Source organism: Meles meles, chromosome 19, assembly GCF_922984935.1.
Source record: "Meles meles chromosome 19, mMelMel3.1 paternal haplotype, whole genome shotgun sequence".
NCBI lineage: Eukaryota > Metazoa > Chordata > Mammalia > Carnivora > Mustelidae > Meles > Meles meles.
In genome coordinates this window covers 23,173,403-23,188,461 of record NC_060084.1, presented here as the reverse complement: position 1 = coordinate 23,188,461, position 15,059 = coordinate 23,173,403, and the positions used below count along the sequence as shown (strand labels likewise).

The window sequence follows — 15,059 nt, the reverse complement described above, 5'->3', positions numbered from 1 at the left end:
CGAGCCGAAGGCAGCGGCTTAATCCACTGAGCCACCCAGGCGCCCCTATTTCCTCCATTTCTAATGTCCCCTCCGTAGTCAAAACCAAAATAACCTCGTGCTTGGGCTACTGCTGCCTTCTCCTATCTAGGTTTCCTGCTTTCATCCTTGTCTCCTATAATCCATTTCCATTTGAGAACAGAGTGATCTTCTTAAATATATAGGCCAGATTATGTCATCCCTTTGCTTTTAGATCCCTTCAATCACGTCCTCTCTTACTTTACATGAAGTAAATCGGAGCTTCCTGGCCTGGGTGACAAGGACTTGGAAGACATGGTCTCTGACTACTCTCCACATCATATTTTGCCGCTTCCACCCTCATCCAGTATGATCTGTGCCTCGTTTCCATTTCTTGTGTATGTCCACTGGTTTAGTACAGCACAACAAGGAACACACTTTTCCAAGACTCTTGATGGGTTTCCTTTTCTCACGGCAACTTCACATGACAAATGGAATATCACCCTGTCCACTCTATGTAAAATATTTAATTTCCCTTCTGTTTTGTGTTTTATCCGATCATTTCCTTTTATTTCTTCTTATTTCTACTCATCTATATTTCTCCTCTGCCGCGAGGCCTTTGAAGAAACAAACCTCCCTGTCCTGCTGATGGCTGTATTTCCAGCACCCAGATTTGTGAGAAATCTAAGCAAGTATTTGTAAAATAAGCAAGGGTATTGGAGGTTCTGTTACATGGAAAATTCATGTGGTAAAAAGCACTAATAATAAAGTCCACTGAGAGATCTCCTAGCCCAGGAGCATAATTCATTGTCAAGTGCCAGGATCCTAGTTGGACATTGCTTATTGACACTCCCACTCTACTGATAAGCTCTCTCCAAGACGGACCATAACACAGTCTCTCGCAGGATACGGTGCATTGGCAGAGTTAGATATGAATTCTCTGTCCTTTCATAAAACTATCTGTTCATCTTTTCTGTAGCAGAGACAAACCTAATGTTTTACCATTAATTTGCTTTTATAATGTATCCAATTAGATTCTATGTCTTAGAAAGTCAAGACAACTGTTTTGCAATCATACCACAAATTTTGTAGAAAATAAATTTAGAAGCTCTCCCCTTCTTTTTAGTTTATGTGCAGTATGGTTATTTCTAGCTCTTCCCTTGACCCTAGATAATCCATTCACTTGTGCCACAATTAGACTTCACAAATACAGAGTTTTCAAAATTTAGAGGTTGAATTAAGAAAAAAAAACATTAGGTGAAGTTGTAGTTAGAAATACATATATTAGGAAGAAAGAATGATCACAATGAGTCCCAAATTCTTGGGTTCAATTAGAAAATAATTGTTCACATCTGTCCCATATTTATGAAGACTCACGGGATGGTCCTGGATATCTCTGCATGTGCAGAGGAGATCAGAAGGAATTAAGATTTATCTTCAGTGAGGGGCGCCTGGGTGGCTCAGTGGATTAAGCCGCTGCCTTTGGCTTAGGTCATGATCTCAGGGTCCTGGGATCGAGCCCCGCATCAGGCTCTCTGCTCCGTGGGGAGCCTGCTTCCTCCTCTCTCTCTGCCTGCCTCTCTGCCTACTTGTGCTCTCTCTCTGTCAAATAAATAAATAAAATCTTTAAAAAAAAAAAAAAGATTCATCTTCAGTGATCTCTTATTTTCTTTTATTTGATATTGAGGTTCATTGAAGCCTTTGTTTTCTACAGTTTTTCTTCTCAGACAGCATCCTGTGCTATAACTTCTAACAACCCTCCTTCCGTCATTTATGGAGAGATAACTACTATCTACTAATAAAACTACCTGGGGGAGATAATACACTGAGGATGTGTGTCAGATGATGGCAGGTAGCTCAAGCTGGAAGAAGAGTGCCCCAGATATTGATTCTTCCAGAAAATGTCCATTAGCCTGGTGACCTAGATGAAGCTTATGTAAATCAAGTGGAAGGGGTGGTGCATATACACAAAAACACAACTTCACGATCCTGGTAATGAGCAAGAAGACCAAAGTTCAATTCCTGTCTCTCTTACTTCTTCGATGAGTAATTTCGCCCTGAAAAATTCCTTTAGACATCTCTCAGGGTGCCTGGGTGGCTCAGTGAGTTAAAGCCTCTGTCTTGAGCTTGGGTTATGATCCCAGGGTTCTGGAATCAAGCCCCGCATCGGGCTCTCTGCTCAGCAGGGAGCGTGCTTCCCCCCCTCTCTCTCTGCCTGCCTCTCTGCCTACTTGTGCTCCCTGTCTGTCAAATAAATTAGGAAAAAAAAAAAAAGACATCTCTTTGCCTGTTTTTCACACCCACAAAACACACTACAGTTCAGGCACACCTGGAGTGTCCTATGAGGAACATTCTGAAGGTCCAGAATCTGTAACGTCATCTTTTTATAATTTCTCCCCCTGAGCTTTGGAGGTTTGAAAAGCTGTAATTTCTGTGCCACTCACTCTTTCATTCCCATCTTTTTTGGAGACTCTATGAAGACTTGAGTGATTCTGCTTAGAGTCACTTACATTTTCTGCCGTTCTCCCATATCTACATAACTTGGTTTCTGTTTCTTATCATCGCAAGCTTTACATTAGAATTACAGAGAATGCTGTTTAGTTGGAAGTTATGGGCTTTAATGTCAGACCAATCTAAGTTTAAACCTAGACTCAAAATGCTATTTACAGGACCAGAGAGAGGGGATGTTTTGACAATTAGGTTGGACGAGGTTCGTTAGCTCATTCATTTATAAAAGAAAGAACGCGTTCTGGGATGCCATCTCCTTTAATCTTGCTGTACCAAATATATAGCTTATTTCCTGAGATGGTTGATGTTCGATACATGTGGAGACGCAATTCTTTTTTTGAAGAAAGTTGATCAACTTAGGGAGATTTTAGATTGCATGGCCCCCTTAATTTTAGGATTGGGTCAAAAATACTAGGACTAGATATCTTTAATATAAAGAGTGTATCATGTAAACAAAAACAAGCAAAAAATAGTATATCATGTAATAGATATATACACATGTATTGACCAAGAAGAAAATAATAAAAATAAGTCGCTACTTTAATGATAGAATTTCTGTCTTCCACAATCACCAAATGAGCAGTAACCACAGAGGCAACAATAGGTGTACACTGTTTGGTCAGCTGAGTCACTCTGCAAAGAAACTTTGTCTAGAAAATAAAACAGTACTGGAACTGAGAAAAATAAAAGTATGTTGAAAACTATTATGTTCAAAACACATTCTACAATTATTTTCTCCACGAAAACAGAATGATATAAAAACATCTTAGTCTAGCTTCACAATGTGATGTATTTCATTCTAGTCCCAGGTATTATGAGCTGTTACTTTGTTCTCAAATAAACACTTGCATGGAAAACTGCTTACTTTTAATCCAATTTCTTTCCAATTTGAGGTTAAATTCATAGAAAACAAGGAGACACTCTTCCAGGATTTTGGTAGTGTGGGATTGTGGGATGAAAAATGACAAATATAAAATTAACCCCAGTAGCTTTATTAGGCATATGTGTGTATATAAATAGAAATATAAACATATATTCTTTTTCCATGTTGATATTCATGTTTAAATTGTGCATTTATATAGCTTTTATAGCGATGCCCACTGTTACCTTATCTTTTTGACTGACAATGATGGGATTTCAGTCATGCTCAGCCTTTCCAACAGTGCCAGTGATGGGATTTTTTGAAATCTTATTACTGGTTGCACTGTCCTGATCTCAGATGGAACATTCAATCAAAAAGGCAATCAGAAGGTTATACATTCGTGAGATTCCCTGCAAAGCCAGTGATCGCATATTACAACTTGTTGGAAGGGCCTACTTGCCTCCAGTCCTTATGTGGCTATAAAGTGTAATTGGCTACTTAGCTCCCAGCACCCGCTTTTCTGTCTCCAAACCACAGCACAGCCCAGGACTCTGTTGAGTCTCAGTGTGGAATCTGGCTGCTCCTAGGAGATTTCCAGATCTCATGCAGAGACTTCTCTTCCTTTAAGCATCTGATTAAGGAAACTCTCCAAAAAAAAAACCACATTTGGCTCTTTCGAAGCATCCTGATTTCACTGGTGATGCCAGTGGATCTAAGTTTTCTTTTAGTTTACATATACGCAAATGCTTACCCACACAATTTTCCAAAGCATGTTCGCTGTCAAATTTATATTTCAAAAATCACAATTCTGTGTAGCCAGGTTAATCCTTAAGTATAATTTCTAGAATATTTTAATCATCCTATCATAAAGTATTCTTAAGCTTATAATAACTGTACTCGTAAAAAGGTGTTGTAAGGAGTATCCTCTTAACACTCTATAGTATACATACGTGAATTTTTTAGTATATGTGCTGCCGAAGCGAGCACCATACGTGAATTTTTTTATTAGAGATATTTTTGTAATTTGATTTGCACAAATAGTAGACAGGGTTGAGGTTGAATTGATTACATGTGGTGTCCAATCACCCAGGGATGCATCAGTTCCCCAGACAGGACCTTTGAGTTCTGAGGTAGCAGAGGGAGGTAAGTTTGTCTCACTTGGCTCCCACTCAACAGTTCCCTTCCTTTAGGCAGAGAAACCTCACACAGGGCTAAGGTTTAAGAATGGACAATGACTAACAGGACCCAATAAAGACCTACAGTTACATTTAAATGCCCGTGGAATGAATAAGCATTTTATTTGAAAAACAGCCGCACATGTGTTTTATGTCAGGATTGCTGCGAGAGAAAACAACGTAGAGACAAAAATAGTCACTTAGATTAGGTTAAGAAAATGTCTTATTTAAAGAGCTAAGCATTGGGTACTCAAATCCCGAAAAAGGCTGGGAATCCCATCACCATCTTAGAGGTTGAGGAAGTCCTAACAACTCTATTGCCAAAATACGAAGTGCTTAACACAAGGGGTGTGTGTGTGTGTGTGTGTGTGTGTGTGTGTATGTGCGCGCATTTAAATGCAGGGTACTGTTGAACACGGTGTTATTTACTTGACTCCATATTACAAAACCTTAAAAGGACTTTAAAAGCACAAATGCTAGCGTGGTAGCAAAGTAAATTGTCAAGAGATTAACACTTTCATTCTCCCTTCCTGGGCAAAGTAAATTTTGAGGTAAGTTTTGGGCAATTAGTATGTGAGACATCCTCTTCTGCCCACAGAAACCACCATATAAATATTGCCCTGCTCCTCCCAGGCAAGCCCAAGCCAAGGACTGAGATCCCAACTACTTTCTCCCCAATAAGAGATCCCTCATCGGGTGGTCTTTGACTCAGAACCCATTTGGCAGGAGTCGGTCAGATCTATTTTGCAGTTTAGATCTCTGTTGCTAAATCCTGGTCACTGATCACTGTACCTCTACAAGTCTTAGACCTGTATCCCTGTCTGCAGTCTTGCCCCGCTCATTCCTGCTTCCTTTTTCTTTTACTCTTAACTATGTTTCAGCTTCTGCTATCAGGAGGACCCAACCAACATAGCTGGACTGGTCTTCCCATACACAATGTTCCTTTAATGTCCTGGCTGGTACCTTCTTGTGTGATCACTGCCAGGTCATTTCACTTCTCCGCTTCTTTATAATAAAGACTCTTAGAAATCAACGTGATCCTTTGGGATGATTTAGTTGAACGTTCTAGAATTCTAATTAGAGTTGATGTCTCTCTTAACAGATCTTCATCTGATTAGAAAAAAAAAAGTGACAACAAAGGTATTTATAAAAATATATTTCACAAAGTAGGAAACAATACAGGAGTTTCTCTGAATACAATACATGAAGTAAATAAACAATATTGCATTAAAGCAAAGTAGAAAATTAAAATGATCTGCATGTAGTACTTGATTTTTATCATACATTTTCTACTTCTAAATGGCAGGAATGTGTTACAAATTGAATATGCTCACATCTTCTAGTGCTGTTCTTTTTTGGAGTCTAAGACGTTCTGTGTATCACCATGAAGATCAGGGAGAGAAGGGCTAAAAACAAAAGCAGTAAAATTATGTACAAACCAGTTCCTGCTCTAAAACAGTGGGGGAGGGGGGACTTGAAGCATGTTTATTAGGCAGGGCATTATGTAGGTATCTAAAAGTCTAGAGTTTAAATATTCACATGAATCAATATACTTCCAGATGTTTGTGCTTGTAGTAAAAACACCAAATACTAGGATTATGAACAAAATAGAAAACAGTCCAAAAGTTTCTCTGGGAAAATGCTGCTCCTGCCATCACCAGCCACAGTAACACTTTCTACTCTAAAGAGACTATCAGCTCCCCCTTTAATAATATTGCCTGCCATACTCATCTCATCGAAATGTACATGTATTAAACATTCATTGTATATATATATTTATATAAAACAATCTAAAGGCTTATTAATGGATATAATTTAGGGTTTTTTTCCCATATAGTCCCTTAATCTATAGATTACCAACGTTAATAAATAAAAGGATTAATGGACATCAATAAAATATTTATTTTGAGGATTAAACAAATAAATTCACGCGCTAGCAATAAAACCATCTGTCTCTTATGTAGTTCACTGTGTGATACAGTTTATCTTTGTGTCCTTGTGGAAGAAGATGAAGTGGAGGGAACGAGTAATCCTGTTTCCAGAAAACAAGCCTGTTTGAATGGGATTTCTCTCCTCCCACCACTGAGTTGGCAATCCCCACCCTGGAATGGATTACGAACATGTGAATATTTTAAGGCTCGACACAATATTTAAAGATGCTATTTCAGTCTCTGATAAGTGGGGCCAACAGTTATGTACAATGTGTGGTCACCGTACCGTATAATCTAGGAGACCTCCCAAAACTCCAAAAAGTCATCATGTACAGCAGACCAAGTATTGCTTTATCATTTGTGGCGGGATCCTTATTGGTGAAGGGGAAAAAAACCATTTGCATTTATAAAAATCCTTGCAGAAGACACGTATCAGCAGCACATTTCTTGCAGGTCCATTTTTCTAAGAAAGCACCTTTTAATTTGGATTTTTTTCCTCTTTTTTAAAACCATCTCTCTAAGGATTAGCCAGGATCCCAATCTTTGTCTGTGGTGGTTAGGTAAATATCAAATATCCAAAGACTTCTAGACACTCCACGTACTTTAATTCACACTCCACAAGATTTATAACCTCCTAACACATACTTTTTATTTTTATTATTAATTTTTGGTTCAACATTGAAATGTAGTTGCGTTTATAGATGATTGGTGCTAAACTTGCCTCTAAAACAAATAGCCACATTGGTTGTATCTAAGGGGCGTGACCCTAGAATATTACAGAATGCTCAGTTCCACTGATTCATTTATAATCCACTGTCAAGTTTCTTTGTCACTTTCACCAACGGAGTAGAGTTCTCCCAGTCTCTTAAAGCGGGGACCCCAGTCACTGAGGTAGTCAAAATTCTGGTCTGAGTCTGAGGTGGTGGACTCCAAGGAGCTGAGGGAGCCAGCCACAGACCCTCGGCCTTCATAACCATAAATCTGAATGGAGTCATATGGCGGGGCAGTGGGGTCATTATCTGCCTCATGTAGACGCACATTTATAAATTCATCGACATCAACACCGTTTGGAACAGGAGCAAGCCCTTGCCTTGGCATAAACTGCAAATCTGGTTTAATATCCTTACGGGGTAAAAATCCATTAATTCCATCTGGGTTTTGTAGCGTCGCAATATCAAAAGCCTCCGTGTCTTCCTCGCCTCCTCCTTCGTCGTCATAGCGGATGATGTTTTCTCGTACGTCTTCATCATCTTTAATAATTAAGGGCTCATTTTTATGTCGCCGCAGAGTTACAAACAGCACCACGATGACTGCAGGCAAAAAAAAAAAAAAAAAAAGTGAAATAACAATTAGCTTGACTTGCAAATAATTTCACAAGCACCGCATTGTGTATGTTAAGAGAGAGTGGCATTGCCTTAATAACATTCGGGGAATTAAGTTAAACACCTTTCTGAAGGATGGGGATTGAATTCTGAATGCATGTGATTCCAGGTTGCTTCTGTGGACTAAATGGTGATGAGGCTGGGTGAAAAGACTAAGTTTGCATCTATCCATGGTGAAAGCTGCATGTAATACTATTATAAGCTCTAGAATAAATGGCACAAAATAGAAAACAGCACAGATAAAATAACTAACTTGCTGTGGCTCTCCCGCAAGTCATTTAATAATATCCTTTGATTCCATGCCCTTATTCTATAAAAATAGGAGCGGAGTCAATCATATCTCATATATTTTGTGTCTTATCAGCTCTTCAAGACTCTCTCTAATCAAATAATCTTCATTCACAGATGAAGTGATATTATCAAGACGAACATGAAATTGGCATGGACAATTTCTTGTCTTGTAGGAAAGCTGGGACTCCTCTGTCTGGGAAGGTAAGCCTGTGGGTGGGCAAAGGGAAACAGACACGTACCTAACAAGCCAGGCTAGCCAAATCAGATTTCATGGGGTCCATGTGGTAAAATATGGCTAGAAATAATGTTAATCTGGACACTGGGTGAACAGGACAGGTGCAAATAGAAAGATAATAACTGACATAGTCTTTACTGAAGGACAGGATAAGGTCTGACTTTCCTCTTGTGTATCTTCCTACTCTAATCACATTTTCATAAATAGATATTTTTAATAGAAAAGTTACCAAAAAATCTCTCCTTAATTTGCAGTCTTCATTTTAATTTGATGTTGATATCAAGAATATATCTGAGGAACACAGTGTAATTTTGAAAAAAAAAATTTGTTTGCTTATTTGTTTTCTTTTTATCTCACCAAACTTTGTGTTTGGATGGACTCATCAACCCAATCTGTACATTATTTAGGAAAAAAAAGAGTATTTTGGATACATGAGAGCCCCCCCCCCATTGCAGTAAATTGGTATATATCAGATCTGCAGGACTTTCTACAGAACAGATCTGTTGTAACCACATAAAGGTCCATTCCCACTTCCACCACCATTATACTCTCTCTTCACTGGTGATGGCATTGAAAAAGGCACCGAGTTGTCCTTTCCAATTGGATGTTGGTTATCACAGTGCTTTTTTTCCCTTCACCCCTCCTTAGTGACATCAAAGCTTGCAGAAGTGCAGGAAAGTTCCTTTTCCCCAAAAGAATGCTGACCCCTGACTGGGGTTCAGGTTTGCTTTGTTGTCCTATTTTATAGTCATTTATGAACCAGAAAAATGATGACCATTAAGCGATGAAGGAAATACATACCTAGCAGCAAAATGATGCACGCTAATATGGCAATTAAGGCGCCCATACTGAGTCCAATCGGAAGAACATAAGCTTCGACGTTGCAAGACTGGACAACACCGTCACTGCTGCAGCCACAGACCCGGATGGTCAGGGTGCTGGTGCTGCTCAGAGGAGGATTCCCACTATCACTGATTATGATTGGCAACAGATAGACTTCTTGCTTCTGGCGGTTGAATCCGTTATGCTTTGCCAAAATGCTGAGGGAATTATCTGGAAAAAGCGAAAATTACAATAGTTTGCATCATTTCAAAATGTCTACCCAGACAACACTTGTTTTTCTAGTTCATAAATCGTCTGCAAAACTCAAGACAATCCCAACTCCACAGGACACTCAGGTTCTTTCCCCCTACCCTCTCCCCACTTCCCCAGCTGGCATGGACCAAAACATTCACACCCTGATATGTTTAATAAATGGGGCTCCATGATGACCTGATGACATTTTACCATCACTTTGTGAATGCAGAAGATTTATTTTATAAAAATAATTTTCAACCGTCCTTTCAGAAAACACAGATCAACTCCTCTCTCCATAAATAAGTTTATTTTTCTCTCATTTATTGTGACAATGCAAAATTCACTGGACAGAATTTCACCACATATAGAAAGCCATGTTGAGGAAACTCTGTATTTTTTTAACAGATTTTATTTATTTATTTGACACAGTGAGACAGATCACAAGTAGACAGGTAGGCAGAGAGAGAGGGGGAAGCAGGCTCCCCGCTGAGCAGAGAGCCCGATGTGGGGCTTGATCCCAGGACTCTGGAATCATGACCCAAGCCTAAGGCAGAGGCTTAACCTACTGAGCCACCCAGGTGCCCAGAGGAACCTCTGTATTAAGAGAGGGATTATATGACAACATGGCATACAAAACTATGCATTTTGTTGATTCCCACAGGTACCTAGAAAGAGTCATTTATGCCCTTGAGCATTTAAAGTAAGATATAACAAAAGTCCCATTTACTGCCAGTTGGAGGAGATATGGCACATTATTAAAATTCTATAGAGAAGACCTATAGTGGTTATACAAAAAAAGAATAAAATGAGAAGTTATGGAAGCAGATGTTATATTTTGCATGTATTAATTAATTATCATGGAAAGATATACTGGTCATCTAGATAATACTTTAGGACATTTAAGCAATACTGAAGGGTGCACTTCAGTTCAAGGTAAAACTTGTCAGTGAGGAGTGACTGGACCCATGCTAGCCCCATGGTTCTCAGAGTTTTATCCCCAGAATAAATTTTTGTTGTTATTCATGCCTAGCCCATGAACTATAGTCATATTGACTAGATTAATTATTAATACTTTCTCATTTTGATTAATGAAAGACCTATATCTATTCAAAATGGGAACATATTATCTTACTGATATTCTAGACAAACAGAAACATAATACCGGTTAATGTGTATAATGTTATTTGGGCAAAAAGATGATTTCAGTTAGGATTTTTTTTTTCATATATTGGCAAGTTTGTAGACCCTAGAAAACCTGGCTACCTCACTGCTGCATATTAAGCAGAGATTCCAAGCTATTGTTGTCCAATTCTTGGTCATCAATATCCTCTGGCTTCTAGCACACTCAACTACATGAACAGATATTCCACTCAAATGACTTTAAATAAATGTTACATTTTCTGTACCATGTAGTGCTATATCAGAATTTTAGGGGAAAAAAATGATAGTCATTCCCCAAAATAGATGTATAAAATATATTTACTTTTGTTTGAGATACAAGTGGATCTGCAGTGTCTTGCTAGTAAGCAAAGAGGAACACACTCAGATGGTGTTAACATTATTTTTTTCTAAACTTCTTGTTTTGCCTCATTATTCAGCAATTTGAAGAGTGAAAAGAGGACTCTGATAGAGTTACGCAGTTATGTACCAAATGATCCAGTTATCTGTATTTCCATGACCTAGAAGGAAATACCACTAAGCTAAAAACAGGAGAACATTATCTCACAACAGATAGAGAATATATAGCCATGTTTTATTTTCAGAAAATGTGTGACAAGTTTGAGTACAGTTAATTAGTGCAAGGAACATTTGTGGATGATTTCGTATACTGTAGTTCAAAACAGAAGATGGGAATTGTTCCTCAAGATGCAATTAATAAAATTACAATGAGGCTTTTGTCTTCTTGTGGCTGACATTATTTATATGGGAAACTATTTTTGCATATTCTCTCCTTAAAACAATCTATAATGATAATTTAGAAACTGCAGCAGGAATATTGCTCATTGCTGAAGAAACCTATTCTCTTTAGTACTTAGAAAAGCATTAGTGGGGGAGCACCTGGATGGCTCAGTCGGTTGGGCATCTGCCTTTGGCTCAGGTCATGATACCAGGTTCCTGGGGTGGAGCCCGGCATCAGGCTCCCTGCTGGGAAGCCTGCTTTCCCTCTCCCACTCCCCCTGCCCATGTTCCTGCTCCCACTGTCTCCCTCTCACTGTCAAATAAATAAATAAAATCTTAAAAAAAAAAAAAAGCATAGGTGAGTCTACCACTAAACTCATAGTTTTACTATACCTGGTATATGTGTATGTTCTTAACCTCCTACATACAGAAAATTATTGACTAAGTAGAGGAAGTCTGTGAGACATTTCTGCCAAATTTTACCTGCTACATTCAGGCAAGTCAATTCCCTCTATGCCTACTCACTCCCCTTCCCCCCCTTTTAAAAAAAATTGTTGACTGGTGTTTAGATTTCTTATTTACTTACTTGAATTATTTTATTATACCACATGAAATTATTACTGTATTTATACTGCAAATATACTGTATTTATACTGTTATTACTGTAAACATTTAAAAAACAAATACCAGCAGTTTTTACACAGTTCAAATTCCTGTATTTGAAATACATTTTTTTCTGTGTGTTGCACATCTTCTATAAAGTTGGAGTTGGTGTCTTTAAAACTTATGTTGCCTTCTTTTCACTTCATAAGTTTTAATATAGTCAATTTTATCAATGTCTTTTAGATTAGTGTTTCTAACCTTATTTTTAAAATTGTGAATTACATGAAATATTTTTATAATGCTATCTTCACATTTAGGTAATTGTAAAGAATTGTTTTTGTTTTTTTTTTTTCTGTACTGGTAATTTTCCTAAGGTTATTTTTTGAGGAACTTACCCTTTACCCACTGCTCTTCAACACTCCGTGTCTCACAAATCAAATTATTGTGTATCCTCATCTTTTAGGGGCTGTTATGTTCCAAGGCTCTGTTTTTATAATCCTCCATCAATATCATGCTTTTTTACATATGGAAACTTTACAATAACTTTGATGTTTATTAGGTTATTTTCCCCATCATGTTCTTCTTTAAGAGTATCTTGGCTATTCTTGTTCATTTGCTGATTTCTGAGAAATAGAGAATCAGATTATCAAGTTCTACAGAAATCTCTCTAAGAACTTGAGTAGAAATTATATTAAAATGTAAGTCAATTTTGAGAGAATTGACATCTTTATGATCTTTAGTGTTCCATTTCAAGATGATAGTTTCCTTATTTCCTTTAATATATGTCAATTTTTTTTTTTTAGATTTTATTTATTTATTTGACAGAGAGAAATCACAAGAGAGGGAGGCAGAGAGAGAGAAAGGGAAGCAGGCTCTCCGCTAAGCAGAGAGCCCGATGTGGGACTCGATCCCAGGATCCTGAGATCATGACCTGAGCTGAAGGCAGCGGCTTAAACCACTGAGCCACCCAGGCACCCCTGTCAATATTTTTTTTTAATTTTAGCTATAAGAGAATTTCACATCTTTTGTTAGTTATCATTGGTACTGTATATATTTTGTTGCTTTGATAATATTACCTTTTTAATAGTGCAATTTCAAATCATTCTTGGTGGTGTATAAAGTGTCATTGGTTTTTTTTAAATAAACTGCTTTTTAAAAATATTTTATTTATTTATTTGACAGAGATCACAAGTAGGCAGAGAGTCAGGCAGAGAGAAAGGGGGGGAAGCAGTCTCCCCACTGAGCAGAGAGCCTGATGTGGGGTTCGATCCCAGGACCCTGGGATCATGACCTGAGCCAAAGGCAGAGGCTTTAACCCACTGAGCCACCCAGGTGCCCCTAAAGTGTAATTGTTTTATGCATTAATTTTAATTCTAACAACCGTCTAAACCTTTCTTTTTACTTATAAAAATATGTCTCATTACAGAGTTCCACTTCAGCAAGACAACGTAAGGAGCTCCACAGAACTGTTCCCTAGTGAAAATGGTGAAAGCTGTACAGGAAAACCATTTAACATCTCCAGAAATGGTCCTGGAGGCAAGCAGCAAATGAAGAACCATTTATCCAAGAGAATCTACCAAAGGTTGGTAAGAAGAGTGAGATCCTGGTGTATGAAGCAGAACCCACTCTCCTTCCCTTCTCCCAGTTCTGTGAGTTGGAAGTTCTACTCTAAACTGGTTCAGCCAAGAACACAGGGATCCCTCTCCTCTCAGCTAGCAGATAAAGGACTGTCTTGCCAGAAACTAGGACGTGATGCAGTTTCATCCTACTCCTAGATATCTTTTGTTGAAACTAAATTTTGGGTGAGTGCAGCCAAGAGAGGGCTCTTTTCTTTCTCACAGCCTGTTCTTGTGCAGTAGAAGTTCTCCCGGGGCAGGGCTCCAGTGGGAATATAGGGCCTCGGTTGCCCTTGTTATGCCTATAAGGCAGTGGTTATCTGCTGGAAGAGGCAAGCCAAAAAGACTTAAAGCTACTGTCCCCCAGCACCAAGTGCTCATCATCTAAAACACTTCACTCAGAGAAACACATCATAGTTTCCAACTCACCTGTAGAGTCAGTGGCTTACAGTTTTGCAAGCAGAGGATGGAGGAGACAGTGATTGGGGGAGGAACCTCTCTGGGTGGAACAAATCTGCAACACTGACCCATAGAAATACACTATAAGGGGCGCAAACTTGATTGGATTAGTCTTTAGAGCAAGCTTGGCCCCAAAATTGAAAACAGAAATCATCTGGCAATTAATGGAGCTTGACACCTGGGGCATGGTCAGGGAAAGAGACATAGAAGACCCTGCTGAAACCACCAGGGTCATTCTAGGGTGACTGTGGGCATACCTAAGACTGGGATCCCCTGAGGTGAAGTATCAGTGACATAATACTGCAGAGATGAAATAGACTTAATGAACATAGTCCAGCCAGTCAATAAGCAAATAGCAATAATAAGTTCCGGGTGGGGAGCTAATAACCAGATTTGTTATAATAAATTATCTAAAATGTCCAGTTTCCAACAAAGATTACTAGACATATGAACAAACAGGAAACCCATATACCAGGGGGAAAAAAGGCAAAAGAAACTATTCATGAAATCAACCTGATACCAGATTAAACAGACTTCTAAGGGGTCATTATAAATGGGTTCAATAAACTAAAACCACGACTAAAGAGAAAACAGAAAGATATGGTGATAATGTCACATCAAATAGAGAATCTCAATGGATGGAAATTATTTTTTAAAAGATCACAATGGAAATTCTGGAGTTAAGCACTGAAATAAAATAGAATCACTGAAATAAAATGTTAATTAGAGTGGCTAATCAGTAGATTTGATTTGGCAAAAGAAAGCATCCATGGACTTGAAGATAGATGGATAGAAAATATGCATACTGAAGAATGGAGAGAAAAAAAAATAATGAAGAAAAATGAACAGAGCCCAAGAAGAAAGTGGGACACTATTTAATGTGCCAACACATGTGGAAGAAAAATATCAGGAGAGAAAGAAAGGAAAAGAAAAAAAAAAAAAGCTGACAACTGCAAAAAGATTTTGAAAACATTAGGTATCTCAACAACCTCTAAGAAGGTAAACACAAAGAGATTCACAAACA

At 38.3% G+C, this 15,059-nt stretch overlaps 1 protein-coding gene across 3 annotated transcripts in view; it reads right to left on the bottom strand.

Annotated features, from left to right (window-relative positions):
• Nucleotides 1-5,732: 5,732 nt before the first annotated feature.
• CDH8 (cadherin 8) overlaps nucleotides 5,733-15,059 on the bottom strand; it is a 383,236-nt gene continuing 373,909 nt past the window's right edge. For all 3 annotated transcript variants that reach the window (XM_045989291.1, XM_045989294.1, XM_045989292.1), the window contains 2 exons: nucleotides 9,183-9,434; nucleotides 5,733-7,783 (listed from right to left, as the gene is read on the bottom strand). In XM_045989291.1, coding sequence (XP_045845247.1) covers nucleotides 7,290-7,783; nucleotides 9,183-9,434 — 746 coding nt within the window. In that variant the 3' untranslated portion in view covers nucleotides 5,733-7,289. The remainder of the gene's footprint in view (nucleotides 7,784-9,182; nucleotides 9,435-15,059) is intronic.